Source organism: Schistosoma mansoni, assembly GCF_000237925.1.
Source record: "Schistosoma mansoni, WGS project CABG00000000 data, supercontig 0223, strain Puerto Rico, whole genome shotgun sequence".
Lineage (NCBI taxonomy): Eukaryota > Metazoa > Platyhelminthes > Trematoda > Strigeidida > Schistosomatidae > Schistosoma > Schistosoma mansoni.
This window is the reverse complement of record NW_017386089.1, coordinates 211689-230425: the sequence shown is the minus strand read 5'-3', so window position 1 is coordinate 230425 and position 18737 is coordinate 211689. Positions and strand designations below refer to the sequence as shown.

General features: G+C 38.0%; 2 protein-coding genes across 2 annotated transcripts; both read left to right on the top strand.

Moving 5' to 3' along the window:
• Nucleotides 1-405: 405 nt before the first annotated feature.
• On the top strand, nt 406-3155 carry Smp_159880 (hypothetical protein; the record flags this gene model as incomplete). Its single annotated transcript, XM_018791998.1, has 2 exons — nt 406-520; nt 3052-3155. The coding sequence occupies 2 exons, from the start codon at nt 406-408 to the stop codon at nt 3153-3155; spliced, it is 219 nt and encodes a 72-aa protein (XP_018647279.1).
• Nucleotides 3156-3574: 419 nt separating this feature from the next.
• On the top strand, nt 3575-5229 carry Smp_159870 (hypothetical protein; the record flags this gene model as incomplete). Its single annotated transcript, XM_018791987.1, has 11 exons — nt 3575-3598; nt 3633-3776; nt 3812-3985; nt 4243-4331; nt 4370-4457; nt 4493-4558; nt 4592-4672; nt 4706-4744; nt 4828-5035; nt 5075-5152; nt 5189-5229. The coding sequence occupies 11 exons, from the start codon at nt 3575-3577 to the stop codon at nt 5227-5229; spliced, it is 1032 nt and encodes a 343-aa protein (XP_018647278.1).
• Between the last annotated feature and the right edge of the window lie 13508 nt (nt 5230-18737).

Genomic DNA, 18737 nt, shown 5'->3' with positions numbered 1-18737 from the left:
TCGTAGGAGATGCTTCCCACACCGTTCTGTAACGTGATCTGGTACAGATGCATGACCGAGCGCCTTCAGCTAAACGAGTCCACTAAAACTAATGTGGTCAGCATCCAATGTCGAACACTTACGGAGCCATTGATTTGGGGGAATTATTTACAGCTACATCTGTATGTCACGAGTATTTTGTTCGTTCTTGGCTCTTCTACAAGCCAATAATTTTCGTTAGAAAAGCGTACGTATTTATTATATTCAGGGTTGGTTCTTTCACGCTATTGATAAACTCCATGGCGTTTGAGAAGTCTCATTTATTACCTAGTCACAAATCTCATTGAACTGACAGTTCTCTATTTCAGCCCGTCACGTTCGACCTACTAACAGCGGGTATTTTGACGTCGCGTGCGTTGTTGTTGAATGGACGTATTGCGTAAATTAGCCAAAGCTCTAGCCTCTAACCAAGATAAAGTAAGGCGAAAGGCACAGAAGCAAGCAAAAGTACTCCTTTCAAAGAAATCATTCAATGGAAAAGGTCAGATCCACTAATTTATCATTCTGTTGTCCATTAAACTCTTGCCAAATGATATTTATGAACTTTGTTCTGACATTACAGAAATGTCAATAAAGATACTCGAAAAACTTATGCATGTCACCGAGTCACTCCTTTAATTTGTCGAAGTCCATTTTGTTGATTTATCTGGTCCTTGTGGTCGAGCAGCTAGTAAGATGCCTCTATTGTGCAAATACATTTTAATCTTGAAGGGTTACTCTGTAAAGTTGTCGATCTTAGCAAATATTATTATTCGTATTCAGGAATGACTATTGAAAAACTTGGGACTCTTCACAATGAGTAGCGCTGGAGTATAAAATATTTTGTTGGAGGCGCTTATTAAACAAGACTTCTGCTGACCTATGTCGATCTTTTTGAATTACTTTAATATTCCTTCATCATTTCGTGTTGCTCTCTATGCCTTAACAATGTCAGTTGATGATAATACCACCAGTTTCAGGATATATATATATATATATATATGACTCGAACCATAAACACGAGGAAACCAGGCTAGCTTCAGACCTAGTCGTTGCTGCATCGACTACATATTCACCATTCGTCAGACATCCTTATCGACGCTCGACATTTGTGGTTTTTCTCAACTTAAAAGCAGCATATGACCCTGTAGACCGAGAGGTTCATTGGCAGTGTTTGTCATTGAAAGGTGTACTTCAGAAGTACATAAACCTTGTGAAGGCTCTTTACTCGAACACTACCAGTCGGGTCATCTGATTTTACAACCTCAAGTGGTGTCCGGCAAGGTTGTCCACTATCTTCATTTCTGTTCAACTTCGTCAGACCTACTGCTGAAAATAACGACCTCGTCGACTGAATTTTCGGGCAATGATCTTCCAGGAGGTCCACTTATCGACTTAGAATACGCAGATGACATAGTCCTGTTTGGTGAAGACACTGATAAAATGCAGAGTGTTTCCGTAGCACTGAGCTGCAATATCAGAAATTTTGGAATGCGTTTCTCCCTGTCTATATGCAAATTGTTGTTTCAGGACTGGTCTGCGTCAACATCTGAATTAAGGATAGGGAGTGGAGTAGTGGAGCGCGTCGACAACACTTATATTGGAAATCTGACCAGCCCTAACCAGTTAATTTCTGGCGAAATCTCAGCACGGATTCAAAAAGTTCGTTTGGCTTTTGCCAACTTAAGTCACCTATGGCGAAGGCGAGATATCCGTCTATCAATTAAAGGACGAGTATGCTGTTCAACAGTTTGTTCTGTCCTACTTTACGGCTGCAAGACGTGGCCATTAAGAGTAGAAGATACTCGTAAGTTACTAGTATTTGACCACAGATGCTTTGGAAATATTGCTCGCGTCTGCTGGGATCACCGGGTGAGTAATAGTGAGGTTAGACGCCGGGTATTGAGAAATGGTGGTGAGTCAGTTGATGAAGATTCACAACCTCATCAACTGAGATGGTTGTGCCACGTGTTTGTTTATTTGAATATATGAATATTTGTACAAGGAGGCACCAGATACATATGCGCCACACAAATCTCATTTGATTTGTGTGAGGGCTGTGATACTGCCCGGGTGCCCAAACTGAAGCAGGTGGTTTTCTTAGAAGGCCACAACCGGAGCCTTCTACCTAAAGGTCTGATTCACAAGGCAGTGGAGCATCGTGAGTAGATGCAATCCCATGGTAGCCGGTGATCAACGATTGATTCATACGCCATTTTTTCCTTCAGCATACTGGAGCCCATGTGCACCATTGGTTTGGAATCAAGGTTTTCCAACTCCCCTAGGTGGACTACATGTGTCCACCGACTCGGGTAAAGCGCCGGACATTCGCTTTTCGTCTTGTCAATTTCGTAAACAACATCACCGACACGAGAAGGCAGTGAGTAGGACTTCCCTGGCAGAGGCTGTATACGCGTGGCCATGTGAAAGCATTTTGAGAGGGAGAGTAGACTTTCCCCACTCTCGGCCGTACCAGGGCATTTGGGGGCCACGTCTTGCGCAAGCCTGAACACCGATTACCATGACGTGAAATGCTGACTAGTATTGGGGATGGTTGGAAGAAAGTTAGGGGTGGCCAAACCAAAAAGTGGCATCAGTCCTTGAAGTCACTAACTTCTGGTCTGAGCCATGTTGGTAGATGCAGACTACTTGGTTGGGGTCCGCGTGACTCGTAACCAACAGTTGGAGACTCTGAGTGACATGGCTCAGAATCGATCACAATGGTGTAGGTGTATACACTCTTTGTCTTCCCTTAAACTGTGAGATTAAAATTACTTTATACCTTTATTTCTACGAACTAGTTCTTGCTCCTTGTATCATATCCTCATATGTAATCTTCCTTTTATATATTACTACCATTGAAGTAACTGCTCCTATGAATTCGGTGTTCATCTTGTTGGTATGGCAACTTAGACCGGTGCATATGTGTCTGATCCTACGTTGTAGATGACTGAGCGACTGAACTTTTGATAAGTTCAATGCTTAGCATTCTACCTTCCAGCCTCCATAAGTGACTTGATTCATACAATCTAGATCCTACCGAAAACGTTAGTGCAGTCATCAATCAAATTAACAATATAAGTTTATTCAAAACATCTCGTAGGAAAATTGGTGGTTCATCTACACTCAACGTTTAGATACATCCTCTAGTTAGATTCTAATAAGAAAAATCAAAGTGTGGCCATAAAATCGATATTCCATTATTTTTACTGTGCAGTTCTTAGCGTTTTCTCACTGACTTAATGTGCGAGCATGTATAGATACACACTCGTACCACATTGTGCTTAAGTGTCAGTTTAATCAGTCATAGATACCTAACGGGCATAAAGTTGGCGAATGAGTTCTAAATCGTATTCTGTAATTTATGATTGAAACTTTGCCCAGTTATCTGGAGATCTTATAGCAGTGGCTTGATATAAAAAGTTTCTTATAAGCTTCATTGATACGTGGTCGTTATGTTTTTGTAAACATTGTCTTCGTTTAATCGACCATTACAGATGACTGGACCTACGAACAGTTGTTAGGCATTTGCAAAGGTCTTCACTACAGTCTATGGATGCAGGACAAGTTGCTGCTGAAGGTATTTACGTTCAATTTATATTTTTTACTCAAAGGAACAAACGGTCGTACGGTTATGTAACATATTACCCAGCATTGAGGACAGCACGGTCACATTGTATTATTCCTATGCCATGTTCGAAACACTAGCAAGAGAATGGGATAACTTAGATTACTGGAGGGTAGACAAATTTATGCTGGTAAGTTGAAAAACAGTTCATTCATTGTTAGCTAGCTCGGACGAGAATTTTTTACGAGAGGCCTTCAGTTCATTTCTTGTAAAAAACCCGAAATTTTACCTTCTTTTATCGAGGCAATTTTCACCAAGATATTAAACAATGATATAAACCATGCTGTTGGTCTAAAAATACATTTCTGTACTCTAATAGGTGAAGAACTTCCGAAAAAGGTATGTATCTTTAAATTTTTAACCGTAGGGTAATGGCAGAACGTGAAAATGTTATCTGTGCAGTTAGTCTTTCAATATCTTCTGGTTTTATTAGCTTCCCTACCGAAGTGAGATCATTCAAATGATTTTCATTGTTATTTAGGCACAACATTTACGCTCACAGTGTCCTGTCCCTGATTACTCGGATAACAAAACTTATTCGAAGACATCCACAAGTATACTGAGTTCCTTTGTTTTTACACATAATTTTAACCCAGTGTTGTTTGGATGGTATTATGAAATGTCTTGAGAATATTTTAAGCAAAGATTCCTCCTACAGAAACGCGTTAAAACGAGTCGACACAAAGTGATTTAACTGCCTGATTATCTAATGGCTTTCTTTAGTTTAAAAAGAACTCTGGCAAATAGAGAAGCTACATCAGTGGCGACCGATGAACAGGTTCCCACGCTATGTACAGAATCGTCACCTGAGGTAAAAGAATGTTCCACTATGTTTACCCTTCATAGACGACAAATATCGTTCCCAATACTTGTGACAATCTAAGTAGTGAAGGTGGTCCATCGGAGCTTAAGGTGAGTATTCCTGATAAATTTGACGTGTTTCAGATCGGAAAGAAAAAAATTCCGAAGGTTTTCAAGAGGAAAAAACCGATGGTTAAAAAACGTTTATGTGCTGAAACCTCTAATGTAAATCACTACTTACTTTCAAACTACTTTCAGCCCGTTAATGCAGAGTTCAGCAATCAAGCTGATAGTTTTGTTGAAGAATCTTAGCCGATAAACCACTGAGTTGGCATCCGATGGTGTTTATGTCTCTCCTATGTAATTACGTCTAATTGCAGTCTGCTGACGAATGCACAGCAGTTCCATGTGTAGTTCCAGATTCGCCACGCATTTTTTCAGCATGTGATTATGAATCCAAACCAAACGTCGGTCAGTTTATATCTCCTAATGTTTCAATAAGTGGCACCCCTGCTTCTGAAGAAAAGTGTACTTCAAACACTCCTTCTTCTGAAAGACGCGTGTCTTTTGGTAAGGTATTTCGTAAGAGTAGGTTTACTGCACAATATTCAATCATGTGAATTTTAGAATTTAACTCAGCTCGTTGCATCTCCCTAACCCCACCGGTTAGTGTTATTCCAGCCAAGGGAATTTTAAGAAGTAACAGTAAGTAGTATGCTTCTCTTATCTTTCTTTCTGCAGAACCTGTAGCTGATGAAGCAAAAGCTAACGTTTCGTTCTAATTCAAGTTGTGGTTTTGTACATATAAATGAAATAAATACAATATTTATGTATGTCTCTTTGGGACTTTTTACGCATATCCCAGCCCTCTATGAATATAAACTATCTGATTAAATGAATTTTCACTGATAAAAATGAATCTATACGCGTTTAAAGCTGCTACTAACCAAATATTATTCTTTATCGACACATCAATGTGATATGTATCGTTGTTGCATGACCGTTTTTCAAATTCTTTAGAGCAACAACGAAAAAATTTAGATCTCGGCAACATGTCATTTTTTTCTTTGGTGGAATGGTGATTTTGTTCAGCGTCTCTATGTTCTGCATACCGACACCATAAACAGGTTGTATTTCAGCCGGTACCGAAAATGAAGATATCAGTTCTGTGAATCTACGGTCAGTTCGTGACTGAAATACTCGTGTTCGAGCAGACTGGTTGGTTAAGGGTCGAGAAAAGAACAAAGCATCAATATGGTATAAGCTGAAAGATTCTCATTTTCGCGCCGTGAGACCTTTGAGGCCAATACCTTCTAAGGCTTAGTCGGTAGGACGAAAGATCCTCCCGATTAGTGGGCTTGTATTACACATCCATAATGTTTTAATAACAGGCTCTTTTAATCTGAAACTAAAACCCTCGGTAACTTGAGCTGCGCAGGCAATCTGCTCAGATTATGTGACTGAATAAAATATAACAAAAGGATGTATTCCCTACATATGAAGACGACGCATGGAATAAATAATCGGTTTTATTACTTTACGAGGCATCTAGAAAACTAACTGTACTCAAGGGGGCGTGTGGTCAGTTCATATACAACGCTTTAGTAAAAATTTTCACAGTTCATTATAATCAATTTGGCCTTTAAGACTAATCCCGTTTACCCAATGGAATTAAAAGAGCAACTAACTTTTAAAATAGATTTTATACATGATAGACTGCTGTGATGGTACAAAATGTTTCTATACTGTAGTCACAGAAGTGAGGCTACACAACTTACGTACTGACAAATTAACATCACAAAATGTTAGTCACAGTGCAAAATTATCTAAGTTTATGTTCTTTAGTAATTAAGATTCAAAAACAAATCCGCGGTAAGTGAGATCCCGTTTCGCTTCGTTGACTAGCTTCATAAGCTCCGTGGACGCCTCGGGACAATCATTAAAACTGTACGTACGATAAAGTATAATTAACACAGAAACTGTTCCAAAAATGAATAATATATGAAAAGGCAACCAGTTGAGGATTATGTTGCCGCAGTCAGACTGTACAGTGATAATCCCCATTAATTTAGATACCCATATTGCGGAAATTAAAGATAAAACAAGGAGCCATTCCACGATTTTCTTCATGGTAAACCTGAACAAGAAATTTAACCCCCTGGTCACGATAGGGACGAGGTCTTCGGGGATTTTTCCTCTTGATTGAAGAGTGGACAACTATCGTAGTAACTGAAAAATAAAGGAATTAGTAAGTCATCGTCACTGAAAAGCTTTGTGTCTAAAAGTCAGTAGTTTAACAATTGCCTTCCTGAGAAGTCTAACTGATGGCGATGCGTTTGTAGTCGAAGGAACGAAAACAAGGTGAAAACCGGCATAGCGGACACTCAGTAACTTAAATAAATTCGAACATTATGGGGAAAAGCAACTCGACTGTAGCTCTAGACATAAAAACAAAGGTGGTAGCAGTGCACATTCGCGAACAAGTAAAAGGACTGTGTTTAAAAAACCGACAACTGTTGGGACTATAACTGGGGACGAGGCGGTTCGCTGAGAGAGACTGGAACGATGGGAGAGAACCTTGCATGGCTTTGAGTCAACTATGTTGCTCCTGTGCAAAAGGAAAGTGGAGCAATTTTATCATCTTTACTATCTGGTGGTGATTACGGTGACCCAAATGCCAAATTTACTGGGGTTACTACTCATGACTCTAAAACTTTACAATTGTAAATCAAAATGCCAGCGATTTCTACAGGTATCGACAGTCCATCGAAGAGGATCTAGAGTCAGTCAGTTAAGCGAAGCGTGGGACCTAACGCATGTGTACATCGGTTTAGGCTGTTATCCTTAAAGGTGAGATGGATTTGTAAGGGAGGACCCCGGAATAGTTGAGGTAGTGAAAACATGAGTGGTAATAGGAAAGATTAGGGATCCGTTATACAATTTAAGAAAATATGAATTAGCGAGGAAAACCCCATCAACTTAAGATCCAAGGAAAAATAGACTTAATGCACCTGCGTCATTATAGACGATTCTGAGCCATTTCAACCCTAAGCATTTGTTACGATAACCATGCGGACCCTCACCTGGTAGTCCGCGCTTACCTAAAATGCGGCCTCCAAATGTTCTTATTCGGTCAGTGTCACTTAATTTGTTGTCCACGTGTAACCACACTTTAATAAACCTGAAATCTAGATTTCAGCTGCGGAGTCATTTGCACATAGTCCTTTGTTGGCTCATGGACCCAATACTTTCCACATATTATTGACCCGCGGCTTGCTGAGTTATGCAGCACATCCTCGTCCCAAATACAAAAAGCGTTCTTCGTAATGTCTAGTATGCCGTTATATGCATGTATTCAAAGGGTTTGTTCCTCAAGATCGGATGTTAATCTATTACATTCAACTGAGCTTGGCTAGTTTTCCTAGCAAAATATGTTTGAATATATATGGACTGTGTCGTAGGCGTATTTATATATCTGGCGTAAAAAGAAAGCACTCCGCGAGTAGTTTCTCGGGGTTGTGTGATGAAATAATACGAGGTCTTTTAAATTCACAGCTGACGGACAATCAAATAGACAAATATGGGGGGGACAAGTTGTAAATCACGTTGGGCCAAGCATTAAGAACAGCGAACTATGCAAGAATACGTAGGCAACATAATATTTAGGAATTGCAGAATAGTTACATCACGTAAGACATATGTTACAATCACTAGTAAATTACGGCCAGCAGACTTAGGATGTGGCGTCCACTTTATAATATCCGCACCGTCGAGTCGTAACATTCAAGCGGTTCAAGTACTTAAACAGAAAATTGAAGTCTTCGCTCATCGAGCTTGCTCGTCTCATAGAGATGGATTCTAGATGTCTTGAGGTGGGGACCATGGCAGATTAAACATATGAGTAGCAGGGCTATCTGTAAGTTATTATGACTCATCGTGCCGAGTCATTTAAAGTAAATAATACCGCCTGTCGAAAGACTCCTGAAATGTTACTTGTAGTATACTACTGACCAACGAACTGAAGTTTTTTATTGTTTACAACAAGTACGTATGCCAACAGAACTGTAAGTGCTCATTAATAATGGTATTGGTGCCTAGTGTATTTGGCCGTCCACTGCTTCCAGGTTTTCGATGGTGGTCTAGCTTTAATTGACTCATGATTTCAACTGTGAAAATACCAAATTCCTCACAAGAAACCCCCTCTGATCTATAATCATATGCTCACTAGTGACTCACTTCAAGAGATATTTCATTGAGTTCTAGTGGGAAGAAGTGACCAGTGGAGTTCAACCAGGTCTGTTGTAGAGATATCAGCTCACTGAAGACAATTGGTGAACGGTCGCTCAAAATCGTGGATTGGTTGAAGTTAGACATTAACACAGTTGGATGCCGGCCAGATCAATGGTCTAATGGTTAAGCGCTCGCTCGCGAGACCGATAGGTCCTAGGTTGGAATCTCGTGAGGCGGGATCGTGGATGCGCACTGTCGAGGAGTCCCACAATAGGACGAAACGGCAGTCCAGTGCTTCCAGGTTTTCGATGGTGGTCTAGCTTCAATTGACTCATGATTTCAACTGTGAAAATACTCGGATTTTGACAGAGCCTTTACAATTAAAGCCCTTATAATGAGGGAATGCAAACTCAGTCAAATTAGAAGTCAGAAAGGAAGGTGGTCGAAGACACATTCGGAAAGCTACCGATATGTCGAGAAGCGTTTGATCTAAGCTGGCTGTCAGTTGTAAGAGAGGCGTAGCGCACATAAATTTGATAAGGGTCCTACCATATCAAGCTGAATATAGTTGAAACGAGAGTCTAGAACTGTGAAATAACACAAGGGACATTTGTTGTGTCTGAACTGTTTGGATTTCTGGTATCAAACGCAGGAACGTGTCCATTCTCGTGTTTATTCATGCCGAACCAATAAAGTCGTTTTGCTGTGAGCTGGACTGTTGCTCGAACACCTAGATTAGAACGTTTGTTCAACGTATTGACGAAGTTTATTGGATAATGTATTATCAAGATCGGGCGATCTCTACTTGTGGATGTGCCACACAGGAAACCTTCCATACCTTTTCCCATCCGTTTAGTTCGTAGTTTCAGGGTTATCAAAGATAATTCATGCAGAAGTTCTGTGTCTTCCTTTTGAAGCTAGGCGAGTTGAAGAAGGTCGATTCTTTGAAAACTGCTCAAGGTAGTTGTACGAGACAAGGCGTCGGTCACCACATTGTTTACCTCGGAAATGTTTTGTATATCTTAAGTAAACTATGAAGTGTAATCCAGTTGTTGAAACGCTTAGGGTGAGTATTGGCTGAAGACGAGCTTATACAGAAGGAAGGAGGTTTATGGTCGGTATACAGAGTGAATTCTCGGCCTTCAATAGAGTGTTGAAAGTGGCGTACAGCAGAGACATGATTTTACGTTTTTTCGGTATCAGTGCTACACCTCGACCAAGTGCCTCATAACTATCTCAAAAATGAATGTCAGACGTTGCCAAGTATTGTTTATTCATTGTTTTAAGACTCCTCCAATTGCTGCGTCGGGTGCGCCTACTGCGATACTAGTAGGTCCTTTGATGTTCTGGTGTGCAAGAATAGTTGATTTAGCGGTAATTCCATCAACAGTAGTGATTGCTTTTCCGGCGTTGTCGCCCAAATCGACGGATTTCGCATTTCCACAGTCAGTCTGTTAAGCGTCTCATGAGAGAAGCGCAATTCAGTATGAACCGTTGATAGAAACTTATCAGTTCGTTGAATCATCTTTGAATCTCTGGGACTTTTGTGCAGCATTTTTCAAACGGAAAGGCACGCGTGAAAATTCATAGAGATCGAGGAAGTAATGATAAAGGTTTTAATAATGTCCTCAGAAGCCATGTGAACTCGGTTATGCGCGTTAATCAGATCGATTTTTGGATAGGACAGTTGTACCTTTAAAGTCAGCTTTCAAATAGTGGGTGTGAAGCAAGGGGAAGTGATCAGGAGTGGTCTCCGTATTCGTTTGCTCATAATTACCAGTTGAACGTTAATCGCTGCTGTCCATTTTAGGGACCTTGTACAAAGGAGATATTCATGGGCCGTTTGATGTTCTAATAATTCCCAAGCCTATCAAGTGCTCGAACTCGTTTTTGGCCGACCTTAGCTTTTGGGGATCCGTTCGGCGTGCGCGGGTGTTCCTGTGGTCGTGATATGGTGTATAACATTGCTGGGTATATGTGGTAATCTTGGTCGCCTTTGATACATTTCGGGATACTTGTTGAGCAACCGTCGGTAGAATGGGTCGATTATAAGCTCAGCAGTGTTTGTGGATCATCTTCAACCTGAAAAGTCGAAAAGTTATAACTTGGTATTTTCAACTAATGACACCTGTTTACGCATGTTGACTAGGAGATTATGGTGTTTAACCAGATCTTTGGCAATGATTGGCGCAGAAATATCTGCAAAAACGAAAATCCATTGAATATATTTACTTGAACCAACGTTAATATAAACATATCACTTACCATTTGTGGCAATCGGTTTTTCGTTTGTCAGCTGTAAGTTGACGACCAGTTCGTGCAAACGGTCGTTAGAACTCACAGGAAGAACGCTTCTGTGCCAGTTTTGGCTAGATAACGAACTTTCGTCATCAAATCACTGATGTATGACAAACCGCTGCGCCCACTGGCTACGGCCGCTGTAAACTCTTGCTGGTGGAGATGTTTTTCGAAGGAATTTTCTTGTCGGATGGTGCGGAGATTGGGAAACTTCAAGGCTTTCTTCAATTTCTGGGAGACGCACCAACACCAACCAGGAAAACCTGTCTCCCATGGTCTAGAAACAGATCTTTGTCATGACGAGCTTCTTCGAGGAGTTTGAGAGAATCTACGATCATGATGAGTACTAAGATAACGAGTAATAGTATGACAGAGGCCTATAGCAGCATTTCGCATTGTTTGAGGCCCGTCTTCGACAGGATAGACCTCGACACTGAGTGTTCTAATGGTCTCCAGAATCTGGTCAGCAGATGCAATTAGTTCATCTAGGGCCTTATTCTGGAATGAGACAAGATCAGGTTTCTCTTGTTGGGGAAGCTTAAACAAGAAGAGCTGTGCAAAATAGCCCTCTTCAAAGGCCCTTTGACCAATGACCTCTCGCATAAGTAGCAACATTCCTACTTCCGAGCCACGTTGTGACTCGACATCGTGGAAAAGCTGGTCTAACGTTTGTCAGTCGGTTAGGTCTCCACGTTTAAGGATAACCTTTGTAAAGTTTCGCAAGGTTTTGAACCATCAATATTAAACATACTAAGTGTGACATGCCTGCCCAAATCACGCAACAGTGCCTTCACTACCGCTTTTGGATAGCAGAATCAGGCTTATATTACTGTCTGGCTAAAGTAGCATGAGTTGAAAGGCCGGAGGCAGAAGAGTCATAATCCTAAGTAGCCTAAGCGTCTGTTCCGCCATAATGAAGATAAGATTGTAGTTTGCGTCGAGTCGCGACTGACTATGATCACCACTACAGGAAGATTACGTGCCAGGTATTAAATTGGATCTCTCCGTAGGCCGAAAATGAGAAGGCAGTTGACGGTTGTAATAAGATATATTTGTTGGAGATCTCGTTGTATCGAAAGAATATCGAGATCGTGCCAAAGTTTACAAGCGGAATCACTGAGCGTACGCGAGTTCATGCAAGGTCACTGATAACGGAAGGATGTGTGTTTTTTATACTTAAACAAACAAATTAGAAGTCAGAAATAAAGTGGTCCTAAGGTACACGTGGAAAGCTATCGATATGTCGAGAAGCGTTTGATCTAAGATGGCTAGTAGTTGCAAGGGATGAGTTGCACGGCGAACTCACTCGTGGTCTGGTGCGGATACGTGATCGAGCCCATCCATCTAAGTGACTCCAGTAAAACTAATGAGGCCTGTATGGTGTATGCTATTTACGTTGACAAATATAAGTAGTATGTAACACCAATCACAAGTGAAGTGCTTGTCAATAGAGGATTGAGAAGATTAAACTGAAAAAAATTTAAAAGTAAACAGGAAGGAATTGAAACAAAAAAGAAGAATCATAAAGAATGTGAATGACAACTGGTGACAGATGTGCAAATGAAGTATTAAATATATGGTTTCCATAGACATCCTGTAATTTTTCACAAAGTAATCAATTAGTCTTCTCCACCCAAGTGTTCGTTCGCTACGTAAGAATTAATGTGGGAGACTCACGGAACTACATATTTTAGGGATTTATTTGCCACTGCAGAGTCATGAATAAACAGCAAAAATTAATGAATTGTACTGAAGGAATGACGCTTAGGAGTTTCTGCCAGAGTCTTCTCGTGAATCGTGTGTAAAAGTTTAAAAAATGTTTGTAGAACCTAGGAACAGTTCATTGATTGTTACTCTCTTGTCTGGTTTGGTTTTCCAGTAGATTCATTAAGGCAGAAGTTGTCAAATTCACTTAGCGCACTTCATAAAATCAGACTGAACCTATTTCAGAAGTAAACATACCTTAACTTACGTTCGTTTTTGATATGAATTGAGTCAAAAGCGCACCAATACAGGTTTCAGGGTGATTTACAAAGGAAATAAACAAATTATGTCTATTTTAGTGAATCCATCAGCTTACAAGCATGTACATATGATTAATCGGCTCTGACATTCCTCTCAACTTTGGATCAGAATGTATGCGAATTATCAGTGCATTTTAACCACATTAAATCAATACTTAGTCTTATACTTGACTTTATTCGGGTAACGTTTATTGAGGAATTCAAAAGCACAGAAAAGAATGACACGAAGATAAATAACAGTAAAATAGTGAGATTTTCTAAGCTTCAAACATTCAATACGTTTATAAACCTAATTATTACTTTAATCTGTCACCAGGGAACTAATATTTAACCCAGTGATTTAGTTATGTTTGTTAACTGAAGCACTTGGTTTATTATTACTGTAAACTGTAAACATAAATCAAATTATTGAATTAATAATATCAACAACTTACAACTTACAGTATTCGAACTTAACTACTGACTAGATGATTGAATGACGTATATCTTGTTGAAATTTTGATGCAGTTTCGATGGTTGGTCAGTTTGTGGTTGTTGTATAATGAGGTTGTAGTGCCGCGATTCGTTATTCGTTTAGTTCGATAACCGTTATAATCCTAATCTCAACGGTACGTAAAATCAGAGGACAAAGGATAACAGCAACTACAGTTTATTGTCGAATAACTCAGGTCAGAAAGTTAACAACACCTGAGTGAATATCAACGAGCAAGAGAGCGAGCGGCAAACGAGAGAGCGAGTGAACAGGTGAACAAGCGAAGGAAACGAACGAGGAGCAAGCGAGCGAATAGCAAGCAATTACATAGGCAATTTATAGTCAAATTTAATAAGGGCACAGCAAACCAAGACAAAGGCTCATAATAATATTTGCGTGCGTACATATATGGGGAGGAGTATGAGTCATTGAATGATATTTAGGCAGTCAACATTTCGGATAGAGTGTCATGTGCTCTAGTGGTATAGCAGTGCAAAGAATATGCAAATTGTTACTATCTGAATGACAATGTCTGTTAAGTAAGTTAATAAAAAGGGCTTAACCAAAATTGGCTATAATCGAAACTGATTGTAGGATGGTTGCTATAAGGTCTTCAAAAGTTAGTGTAAGTTAAAACTACTATGGTTAGTATTAATGTCGAATGTTTGCAAAACTACTTGTTTTGGGGATTTATTCACTCCCGAATACATTAAATTGATTATATTCCTTGTAATAATCGACTTTCAGCGTTGGTACACTTGGAAATGCAGTTAATCGGTGAAATTAAAAATCTGATATGATATAAAGCATGTACAAAGTAAGTTACAGTTAAATTTGTCTTCAGTGTTTTTAACATTAAGGTAGTTGATCAAAATACAACGAAACAACTGTCTAATTCATCCTGGCTTTGATTGGTTGTCTAGCTAAGGTCAATTCATAAGTTAAACTACCTGGGCATCCTGCTTGAATATCTGAGCTACCTGTTCCTGACATTTACATATTTCAACAAGTTATCTGTTTCCTTGTTTGTTTTAACACATCGTTACGTTTATTACAAACACAACCTATTCAGGTGCGTTTGTGAAAGTTTATGACCTTTCACTGTATAAGTTACAAGAATTTACAATCGGAGACATCATGATGGCTGGCAATGTGCATAGAAAAGAATGTACATTATTCAGATGTCGATGCCTGAACTATTAACATCTAATTAATGATCACTAAATATTTATCGTGAGGATCGATTAAGAATTAAGAAACGAAAACTTGTTGAAATACTTTGTGCTGAGAATTCCATATTGTACCAAAAATATAACACTGAATAAAGCTAATAATAATAATAATAATAATAAAATTCTAAATTCCCCCACAAATCTCCTAATACTCAACATATATAATTTATAAATAGCTTTAATACATTCTAATTACACAAACAGTTGACTACAAAAAGCTTTTCCATAATACGAGTATTATTATTATTATCATTATTATTATTATTGGTAATATATCGAAAGATATTGTTAGTTTAACCAATTTCCTGGTCGATTATAATTTCAATAATTGCGCAATAATATGAGGTGATATGTTATACCTGTGGGTATTGCTAATAGTGATATAACCTTTTCTGATTATGTTATTATCTTTGTAGTTAAATGACTGACTACCATGTATATAAGTAATATAAATATATTGGATTCAGAAAATATCACAGTGTAGCTGTAAATAATTCCCCAAAATCAATGGCTCCGTAAGTGTTCGACATTGGATGCTGACCACATTAGTTTTAGTGAACTTGTTTAGCTGAAGGCGTTCGGTCATGCATCCGCACCAGATCACGTTACAGCACAGCGTGGGAAACATCTCCTACGATCATTAGCCAGATTAGATCAATCGCTTCTCGATATATTGATAACCCATTAAATATATCTTCCAACCTCCTCGCTTCTGACTTCTGATTTTAAATGAGTGGGGCGCGATTCGATTATAGAAGGTGTTACTGGTTAATAGTTGTCAAACTACAATAATGGTGGTATCTTCAATAGAAACAAACTGACATAAATCAGCTTAACATTTATTTGATTTTATTATATTGTAGGTAAGATAATATTTAGGAAAAAGAACTATGATATAAGGTGATTTTGTATTGGCATTCTGATGGTGTAGTTTGTTATATACGTGTGTCATTTTCAAACCAAATTAGCAATGTATAGTTGGTTTGTTCTATTTTGTATCTTCAAACCAACAAAAGCAACTATATGTATCCGTGAATTTATATGACATTGAAACCAGAATTTAGAGAAATTTAGTCAAACATAATGATAAATAAATTAAATTTTAGGGGTTCACAATTTATACTTTCATTAGTTTATGATATGAGGAAATTTGTATCAACAAAATTACCTTCAAAAGAATCCATATATATAAAGTTGAAATCATGAGTCAATTGAAGCTAAACCACCTTGGAAGACCTGGAAGCACTAGACACCCGTTTCGTCCTATTATGGGACTCCTCAGTAGTGCGCATCCACGATCCCGTCTCGCGAGATTCCAACCCAAGACCTATCAGTCTCGCTCCAGAACACCTAACCTCTAGACCACTGATCTGGCCGGCATCCAACGGTGTTAATGTCTAACTTCAGCTGATCCACGAAATTGAGCGACACATCCACCAATGTCTTCAGTGAGTTGCTATCTCACAACAGATCTGGTTGAACTCCACTGGTCACTGCTTCTCACTCAAACTCCATGAAATACCTCATGGAGCCAGTCACTAGTGAGCATATGATAAGGGGGTTTGGTGCAGATTTTTAGTAATTTTTTTGTATAGTTGAAATCATGAATCTCTTGAGGCGGGATCGTGGATGCGCACTACTGAGGAGTCCCATAATAGGACGAAACGGGTGTCTAGTGCTTCCAGATTTTCCATGGTGGTCTAGCTTCAATTGATTCATGATCTCAACTATTAAATTTACTATAATAATTATTTAACTTTAACTGGAAATAACAAAGAAATAAATATGGTATATTATAAACCACAGAGAAATAAGTGACAATTAGTTGGTTGTTTAAAACAGCAAAGTATATTGAATGAATTTATTAATGTAATTGATATCCAACTAAATGAAGTGATATAAATGTATTGTTTAAATTTTTAACCAAATGGTTAATCTGAAAAAAAAGGAAGAAAAATTTGTAAAGAGGAAAATTGATAACTTAAACTGTTTTGGTAAATAATGTTTAATTGAACTTAGTGAAAGCTATTCATTGAATAGTTGATTGATTGTGATAATTAGTTTTACTTTGAATTGATTTATTTCACTAACTGATAACCACTTGTGGAGAAATTCAAACACTTCACTTCTACTCGAAGTTTGTGCTGATGATGTCGTTCAGAAGGACGATAAAATCTCCACGACCAAATCATCCAGCGCAGAGAACAAAACTCCATCAAAATAAAAACTAGAAAATATTTGACAGTTATTTTATCATAATTCAATATTTTTAAGCTTTATGAACTCATAATAACTGTAGGTAAAGATTTTAGTTATTTTGAAAATCCAATAGACCTCATTTCAAACTTTAATTTATTTACTATATATCTCAGTATCATCTAGTATCGCTGATTAATAACATCAACTCTGAGATGCAAGTACATCCATCTGACGAGTCCTGAAAGGACGAAACAAGCGTCCTGGATTCCACTGCTAGCCACTATCCATCTTTGTTTATAATGCTCTAAAATTAAGGCTATATAGGGGCAATACTCACAGTATGCACATATGCCAATAAGAGACTGATCAATTGCAGTTTTGAACATCAATCGGAAGATTCAAATAACCAATACCAAATGAATTTATATTAAAGTTAGTCACTATTGGACACATGATTATTGTTTAGTTAGTTATTCAGGAGAATTAGCCTTCTCTTGATCTGGATGCTTTCTATCTGGTTGGATTTAAACTATTTTTGTGTCAAATTATGAAGTACATAACATATAACGTAACTTTAATTCGAATTTATTAGCCATATACACACGCTTAAAGTACAACAGATGTTACTGTCGGGACACAGGTACCCTCCAGAATTACATCTGATAGACTAGTAAATAGTTAGCTCGATGGGACTAAAAAGTTTAGTATTTTAAAATGACAAATTTCAAAATGAATTACCGAAATAAAATAAATACACGAGCAGCTGTATTTTACATGGGTATCATTTCAATGAAATAACTAGAAAAAGTTTGAAATCAATCAATTTCGACATTGAAGTTAAAATGAAGTATGAGCATTTTATAACAATCCAAAAATTTCACCATACAACGGAACTGTAGTATGTAGTCAGTAAACATATTAACAAAGCGTAAACTCCGAGACTAAAGTTTAGCTTGTTACTTGTTTTCAATGATATATATTATCAGCGTACACGGTAGAACTACGTGCTAAGTTCTTATGACATACATGATTTCATTTCAAAGATTATATACTGTTTTTCATTTACTTTCAATCAGTTAATTTCACTTTATTTGTCAACCCTTTTCCATAGCATAGTGTTTTCATATAGTCATATACAAAATATGAATTCTGAATTTATCCACTTCAAGCTTATTGATGTTTACTATCACCTGAGATTTTTCTTAGTTCCATGAGTCATGTAACGACCAAACTGATTTAGTTTAATTACCGTATAACCTCCAGTCAAACGTTGGATAATCTTTTTTACCTTCAGGCTAATTCAAACCATAATGCTTGAATTGGGTGTAGCTTTGTTTAAGAGGATTATAAATATAAATTATACAAATATACTTAAACTAATGGCATCATTAATCTAAACAGCTCACAGAGTTATTTAAACAAATCTGTACAATTAAATCTTCAATACACCAAGTAATCAAATTGGCAAATAGCTCAAAAGCTCAAGAAAGAATAATGTCCCTGACAGTCTAGGGACGTAATTCTGTCAACTAACAGTTAAACAATTCAATAACTCAATTGTAAACGGATAAAAACTTTGTTCTGTAAAAATATCCAATAATTAAGCTTTTAAAGAAATATAAACTAGTTTTCTGGCATAATATGGGCATCTCGAAAAAACGTGAAAAGTTATTCAACATTTCAGTGGTAGATCAGTTAAATCATTTTCAGAAACAATAATCCAAACTCAAAGAGACCAATATAGAAACCGCCCAAATTAGAGGACAATTCAAGCAAAATTAACCGAATCCGTAAACAAAACCTAAAAATAAGGTGATACATTAGGAAAACCCAAA